Source organism: Sinocyclocheilus grahami, unplaced genomic scaffold (assembly GCF_001515645.1).
Source record: "Sinocyclocheilus grahami isolate Dianchi unplaced genomic scaffold, SAMN03320097.WGS_v1.1 scaffold659.1, whole genome shotgun sequence".
NCBI classification, from domain to species: domain Eukaryota; kingdom Metazoa; phylum Chordata; class Actinopteri; order Cypriniformes; family Cyprinidae; genus Sinocyclocheilus; species Sinocyclocheilus grahami.
The window spans coordinates 149,623-157,554 of NW_015505838.1; the positions used below are offsets into that span (position 1 = coordinate 149,623).

The following is a 7,932-nucleotide window of genomic DNA, read 5'->3' on the forward strand; positions in this document are numbered from 1 at the left end:
CATTTCACAAATAAATGCTGCAGCAGTTTTCTGAGAGGTTGAGTGCTCATAGTATTGTGACATGGTAAACATGCCAAAAAAATAAAAAAGTGCAAAAGGAGAGAATTCACTCTTTTAATTAAGGGGAAAAACCACAACTCTTAGTTAAAATACTCCAAAATAAAATTTAATGTTTATAAATCTCTATACTTAAATATATACATTATGTGCAAATAAAATGTCCAACATTAAATTAAACTATGCAGTGTGTGAATAATAACAATTTTACGTGTTATTGTGTATATATTTAGTATTTTATCCTCACTATTGGCACCCAATTGTAGTAAGTCTGAATAAAAGAAAAAAGAAAAATGCCTACGTTTATGAGCTGAGAGTAAATATTCAACTAAAAGACGTGATGTCCAATGAATTATCTGAGAAATAGAAAAGGCTTCTCTCGAACATACTTACGATGTTCAGATGAAACAGATAGCTGATTTAATTTGCTTGTATATGAAGTATTTGTGTGTATATCATTTATATGATTGGAAAATGGTCTAACAGAATGTGATGAACAACAACACAAAAAAGAAGGTAAAAAAAAAAAAAAAAAACTGTAGAAAGGAAGAGGACCAAAAAAGGTACCAAACCTATGAAATATACATAATAAAAATATCAGTGCATACAATGTCTCACAGGATTTCAATCTTCTCAAGGAAGATGAGACATGTGACAATGCACAGACACAAAACCTCCTAAAACAAGAAAGTACACACAGAATTAAAATAAAAAAATGCTTTTGTTCATAATCAATATTATAGGTGTGCCGTTTTAGTCTGTCAATTCTTTGATATCACAGTGACTGTAGACTGAATGTCTTAGACTTGCCTGAATTTTGTAGATATGGCAAAAAAAGCTGACATTCATTTGATACACATGAGAGGTTTCCAAATTAGAATGAGGAAAAAGAAAATAGATGTCTTTGTAAATATGACGCAGGCCCCATAAATTCTACATTCAGATTTAACTGACTTCATAGCTTATCTCATATATCTTTATGTAGCTACATGGTTTTGCATGTTTAAGCGGGTTGTGGTAGATAAACCTTGTCGCTACCATTGCTAGCCTGCTAACAAATGACTTGCTTTGCTGATTCTTCACATTGTGGCTGTCCTCCGCTCCTTTGCAATGCAGCACATCATATCAAGGGCTTCACTCACAAGACTTCAGTTTAAAATGACCTGCAGAGTTCTGACAGTGTTTCTTCCAGCTTCAAGCAGAATCCTTTCTAGTGCAGTCGCTAATGTTTTACGTGCCAGCAGTCTCTCTCTAACATGTCAAGCGCTGTAGTGCCTAGGCCGCCACGTGGCCGATCAGATAGATGTTGTCATAGAGGTGCCCTACAAAGTCCTCGCTGATGTTCTGAGCAGCCCGCCGTGTGTTTCGGATAAACTCCCTCTTGGACATCTTGTTCTTTACGTGAGGGCTGGTCAGATCGATGGAGAGAAGGATGAGGGAGTAGCACAGCACGTACACTGCATCTGCAAAAAACAGAAGAGAGAGGTGTGTTGTTTATGGCGTTTAGCATAGTTAACTTTGTAACCCCCTCTTCAAATACAAATGTTTGCATTATGCAGAAACCTCATTAATAAAGGCATATGTAAAATGATTCTTAAATGTTTCTACGGGCAATTTATAAAGCTTCCATAAGTACAAAAGAGTTTCCTAAATGCATCCCGCTTTTCAAAGGTGCAGTTAATCTCAAATTCGAGCACAATGAGAACAAGCGCATTAACTCAACTACAGAACAGCCACAAATATTTATTTATGGTTCAGAAGAAGTACGGCACTCATCGTCATGGGCAAGCATATATATATATATATATATATATATATATATATATATCAGGGTTGTTATAGTTAACTAAAACCATAAAAAATAAATAAATACAAATTTGTAATTTGAAATAAAAGAAACAACAAAAGAAATAAAAGAATATATATATATATTTTTTTTTGGATCTTTCGAGCTGCAACATTTCTAATTTTAATGTACTTATACATTATATATTTTTCATTAATTTAATTTCACTGATATAATTATCACAAAGCAGTTGCTCATTTATATTAATTTATATTAATGCAAACTGTGATAGTCTATTTATCGTTATATTTTAACAGACAATGTTGGATTATTTAATTTACTGGTATACATGAGTGCAAAAAGTTTGTACACATGCTCTTTAGTTGCTGTACATAACATTTTCACTTGAGTTTTTCCCTTTATAAATCCTGATTTGCTCCTCACGTTTGACAGGATGAAATGCATTGTACATGTAGATTGTACATGCATTTTATGTACGAGGTCCCTGCTCTGCATACTTCTGTGAATTCCTCCAAAATTCTCTTTCAATCATACCTACACACATCTGTTTAAATCTTTAATGTTACGATGAGAACATAAAGATAAAAAAAGATGGAAGAGTGAGTTCTGTCAGTAATTTATAATAAATCTTCCAGCTTGTACAGTAGTACACATGCACTACAAGTCACATGTTATTGCAGAAGATAACTCTGATTGGTTGGACTCAGAGCTGGGTCCTCATTTGCTAACACTTTAAGCCAGCAGGCTTAGCTCAGCTTTAGAAGCAAATGAAAGTGTTAGTACAAGGATTTCTCACATGTTGCTTATACAAAGACAAGATCATGCAGATAGAGCTACCGACTATTAAAATATGGTTGACAAATCAACACATGACATCACAAATCCTGTGATTGTATGTACCAATACTAAAACCAGTATTTCAGCTTTAATTTTGGCTTAAGGCAAAAATCAGTGTACGTCACTTGTGACCTGCTGACACACCAGACAATCAGCAAAACAAATCACAGTGATCTTGATGTCACAGTTACACACTAGATCACTCTGTAGTATAAATGCCAGTCCGGGATCTTTTATGACTGTGTTGTACTTCACTTACCAGGACTTAAGCCCACTTCCTGCACCAGAGTGGGGTTGCAGGCACAGAAACGATGAGAAAACTTAGTGATGAGGGTCTCCAGGTACTCGCCCCTCTCCTCCGGGGCATGAATGTGTCTGAAGAAGTCTCTCAGTGCGTTAGGGAGGAACTGGTTACTAAAGTTATGAAGTGTGACAAGCTCATCCAAGACATCTCGCCTGCAAACACAGTAGTTTTAATGCACATTTAAATTCTTTTTAGCAGCAGAATAGTATTTGTCCCTCCAAAACGAAATTTTAATCTACATTTTTGTAGTTATTATCAGCTGTACATTATTATTTATTTATAACGTACATTTGTGTGTGTATAAATATATAAATTGACTGTGCCCTTATATGTTTTCCTCCAAATATGAGCAAGGTTCATGGTATTGATATACATAGCTTGGTGTAAGTTATAAAACTGCAGGTCTTATACATTAATAAAAGACAGTAATAATATATATTTAAAAAAAAAACCAATAAACAAACCGTTCATCAAGATAAATCCGCAGCATCTTCCAGTTCAGCATTCTGGTATAGAATATAAACTTGGCAATTTCCTTCGGGTGGTCCACAAGAATACCTCTGGACATGAAGTAACTGATACCCTGAATGAAAGAACCCACATAAAACAGGGTGTGGGGATTAGGAGGAAAAAAGAGAAGGAGGGGGCACGCTTTTTTTTTTTACCAGACACCACGGTTTAGTCCGGAGCAAGGCTATCGCATGTCCTTTAAGTGGACAGCTAAAGCTTTGCTAATCTAACCTAAGACATGAGCGAGGGGGAGTCAAGACATTCAAATTCATCTTTGAACAGAAAAGATGTTTTAAGAGCAGCTTGCATGAGAGAAAAGCCATCAATTTAGTTTTAATCCGGGTTGTGGTCTAAAAGCCTATGTCATGCACCATTATTCATTCTACGTGAGCTTGTAAAAATAATATATTTAGTCTGCAGTATGAACATTTCTGGCTTATGTGGGAATTTACAGGGTGGAGAAGGAAACCGTCATATTAATCATAGCTAGCTGGTCAGAATTGTATTTCCAAAGCACATCGTGGCTATGATCATTTCTCTGTTTCTTGCCCATTTAAACATTAAATGGTTTGGCCAGTAATTAAAAAGACATTATTGTGGTAAGACAGAACAAAAGCTTGTACTTTTTGTACCTCTTGCGGGTTGGCGTTGAAGGTTAGACTTCCTTCATCTAATTCCATGTAGAGTTTTCTATATGAAAATCCAGATGGAAGCCTTCGGTTGTATATGGAACAGTGACCCCAAGTGGACTTGCACAGGCTAGAGGGCAGACGAAGAAAAACAAGAATATGAATAGGAGAAATGCTAAAACATAAAACACTTTCTTTATTAGTGAAAATTTGAAATTTTTTTTAATTCTTTCTTTTTTTTTTATGCTCACCAAGACTGCAATTATTTAATCAAAAAATAACTTTTTTTTGTGTGTGTAAACTATGCATCAAAGAATCCTGAAAAATCATCATTGCATGAATGTATCATTATTTCCAGAAAAATATTAAGCAGCATATAATTAACAAAAGTCAATATTAACAACTGTGTACCACAAATAATAGATAATTAAGCCGCAAATCAGCATATTAGAATGATTTCTTAATTAAATAAATCCTTATTAAATCCCTTTTTTTAAATTGCAGCCTTGGTAAGGATAAAAGATTTCTATCAAAAACATTTTTTTAATTAATTAATTAATTAATTATTCCACACTTTTGAGCAGCAGTTTATGTGTTTCTTGCCTCCCTTATGCAGTTCTCCCTCAATTATTATTGAGAAAATATTCAGACAAGATTTCATGTGGAAGCTAAACACATCACTAACCCCTGCCACAGGTACTCATCATTGCCCAAGTCCTGCCACACACAGGAGGCCAGGCACAGGTCGGTAGCATTCAGGTAGGAGAGGATGGTGATGCTGAGTTCGGGAGGCATCATCTCAAGATCGATGAAGCCCTGCTCCTCTTTGCCTTTGCGGACGCGCAGCAGGTGGCTGATGTCTGTGCCGGACACCTGACACTGTGGTGTGCGGCGCTGCTGCAGCGGCTCAGCCAGTGGGGGCCCCACCCTCCGGTCTCGCTCTCTGTCCCGCTGGAGGAAGCACTGTTCACTGTACTGCTGCTGCAGCTGCTGGTTCCTCGCCACCCTCCACAGACCCTGACCCATCTGCAGATCTGAACAATGTTGCATTTGAGTGAAAATTCATTACATATTACATACATATATGTCTTCAGCCCTCAATGCATTAAAATGGTATACTATGATACTAGTTTGTGTATTTAAAGCAGCATTTATACTACTGGTCAAAAGTTTGGAATAAGTGATATTTTGTTACTGTTTTTTGAAAGAAGTCTTTTTTTGCTCATCAAGGCTGCAATTATTTGATCAAAAATAAAGGAAAAACAGTAATATTGTGAAAAATTACTACAATTTAAAATAACGTTTTTTCTATTTTAATACGGTTTACATTTTCTGAGATGGAAATGCTGAATTTTCAACAGGCATTACTTCAGTCATTAGTGTCACATGATCCTTCAGAAATCATTCTAATATGCTGATTTGGTGTTCGATCATTATCAGTTATTGGTGCTCAATTATTAATGGTTCTTATTATCATCAATGTTGAATGCTATAAATGCTATAATATAAATGTCTTTACTGTCACTTTTAAACACTATAATGCGTCCTTGATTTTCTTTTTTCTTACCCCAATCTTACTTGTGGAATGGTAATGGATGACGGTTTTGAAAATATATTAAGCAGCAAAACTGTTTTCAACATTGTTAATAATAAGAAATTGAGTAGCACATCAGTATATTAGACTGATTTCTGAAGGATCATGTGACACTGAAGACTGGAGTAATGATGCTGAAAATACAGCTTTGCCATCACAGGAATACATTTTAAAATAAAATATGTTAAAATAGAAAACACATTTTTATTTTAAATGGTAATAATACTAAAGTATACCAAATAAAATATAAAATAAAAAAGTATTCCAAATGTTTGACAATTTACCTTTTCAAATGTACATTTTAGTTTGAAATTGATTAAATTGAGTTCCTGCATTACTGCTGAGCTGTAGAAAACTGTTGCATGTGTAACACTTTTTTTTGTTATTACTGGGAGTTCCGGGTCTTACAGCAGATCAGTTTCTGTTTTTGATTTCATATACATTAAGCAGAAGAAGCTGACGTAATCTCAACCACCTGAGACATTTGATATGGACAGGCTATCCTGCTTTTATTTCTTGTTTTGCTGAGAGCACTTGTATATGATGTGATCTCTTTTTGTATGTATTTATTATTAAGTTAAAGCTTTGTGTCTAAAGCCTTTTATCTCTCCGACTTCTAGTATAAACTAAACCGGAGTAATCCAGAGGCCTCAAGCTCTCAGCACTTTATTCTTGGTTTAGATCATTTCAGTTAGGTCTCCGAATCCTTACCTCATCAGAGCAAAACAGCCTCTAGGAAACTGTTTTTAGTGCTAGTGTGCAGAAGTCAGCTGGGAAATAAACCCCCTGATGGCAGCTTTATCTCCACTGCAGTAGCACTAATCCTCTCGTGGAGATACGCATTAAGCCTTTTTATGTGGCCCAGTCTGACTCCCTCCAAGGGCCTTCCTCTCTAAAACACGTCTCTATATATATGAGAGGCCTTGTTATTCTTGTCTTTAATGGCCTCTTGAATGCTCTCTGGTTGCTCTCCTTGTCGCAGAGCCTCTAACATGGCAGCCTTACTTATAAGAACTTGACATATACTTGCTCAGAACTGATGTAATGCCACTGCACCTGCTCTTTGGCATTCTGTAGGAGGAGCTTGGGAATTCTTAGACCTGCTTAAAACATGGACCGCAAATCTGAACAAGGTCAATGAACTCTTACAAGCAATTTTCCTCTGCTTTGCCTAAGGGCAGGAGCAGCTCTTAAATTATTAAAGTTATTATTTTGTTATATTTATATTAAAAAGTTATATTTTGAACATCTTTTTTTCTGCATGATATGGTGGATTAGCTCATCTAACTCTTGTTGTGTTTCTATTAAAAGTGAAAGTAAACAGGTCTAGCAACCCCATGCATGTTTTACTAGTGTTACTCTTGACAACAAACTGTTTACTGTAAATTCTGACAATACAATGACACGCAAATACATTTTAGGTCAGTTGATTAAGCAAAAAGTACTTCAAACGTAGTATAAACCCTGACCTACATTTTCTGTCTTTATTTGCATATCAGTAGCCTCTCAGATTTTAGCCATAACAAAGGAGAACTCATCTGACATATTTCATAGGCATAAACCATATAAACTTAAGCTCTGAGACGTTATATATTGAATAAATATATATTATTTAGGGATTCACTCTACTAATCTTGAGAATGTTATGACTGACATACAAATCGAGGTTTTCTACAGCTTTTATATTCTAAGCAATGGTTTTCCATCAAGTTGGGCTGAAGCACAAAGTCCCGCCTCGCTCTAAAACAATTGGTTGAAATGCCAATTTGACACATAAACTCGAACTCTGATTGGACGCTGCGCAAAGTGTAGCATGGAACTCTTCTGTTTTTATTTTTGCAGCGTCAATCGCTCAAAGCAGCACCACCCACCTCTGTGTATAGAAATACTTCTACCGCCGCCGCGACGAAACGACTTGCTGATCTGCCACTGTCTCACGGATGAAATTATCACAGTCCTTTAACAGGAGCCCAGGACAGCCATCTTGACAGCTCCAACGCTGCGCTGCTGATCGAGGTGAGACAATCCTGTGACACTATCATTCCTTAGCTCACTCGCTCCTCCTGTCTGTCCCTCCGCCTCCTCCTCTACCACTCTGGCCAGACTGACGTTTCTTGTTATGGGTGGAAGTGACGCAAATCTCTCTGAGTAAATTTACCACAGGTACATACACTTGCACTTTCGAGTGTTTACC

At 36.3% G+C, this 7,932-nt stretch overlaps 2 protein-coding genes across 2 annotated transcripts in view; one reads left to right on the plus strand and one right to left on the minus strand.

Annotated features, from left to right (window-relative positions):
• Window positions 1-250: 250 nt before the first annotated feature.
• fbxo8 (F-box protein 8) lies at window positions 251-7,687 on the minus strand. The gene is made up of 6 exons (XM_016242462.1): window positions 7,610-7,687; window positions 4,830-5,178; window positions 4,148-4,274; window positions 3,470-3,588; window positions 2,961-3,157; window positions 251-1,520 (listed from the first exon to the last, which is right to left on the minus strand). The coding sequence occupies exons 2-6, from the start codon at window positions 5,168-5,170 to the stop codon at window positions 1,333-1,335; spliced, it is 972 nt and encodes a 323-aa protein (XP_016097948.1). The 5' UTR covers window positions 5,171-5,178; window positions 7,610-7,687; the 3' UTR covers window positions 251-1,332.
• The window catches only part of LOC107558780 (centrosomal protein of 44 kDa-like), a 7,543-nt gene continuing 7,298 nt past the window's right edge, over window positions 7,688-7,932 (plus strand). The window contains exon 1 of the mRNA XM_016242460.1: window positions 7,688-7,754. The gene's annotated coding sequence lies outside the window, so the exon portion shown is untranslated. The remainder of the gene's footprint in view (window positions 7,755-7,932) is intronic.

Excerpts from the sequence above, each read along its gene's own strand:
- fbxo8 (XM_016242462.1), bottom strand. The coding sequence starts at position 5,170 with ATGGGTCAGGGTCTGTGGAGGGTGGCGAGGAACCAGCAGCTGCAGCAG. Across the intron at positions 4,275-4,829 it reads GATGAGTACCTGTGGCAGGG|CCTGTGCAAGTCCACTTGGG; the intron begins GTTAGTGATGTG and ends TCTGCCCTCTAG. Across the intron at positions 3,589-4,147 it reads TCAACGCCAACCCGCAAGAG|GGTATCAGTTACTTCATGTC; the intron begins GTACAAAAAGTA and ends TCTTTCATTCAG.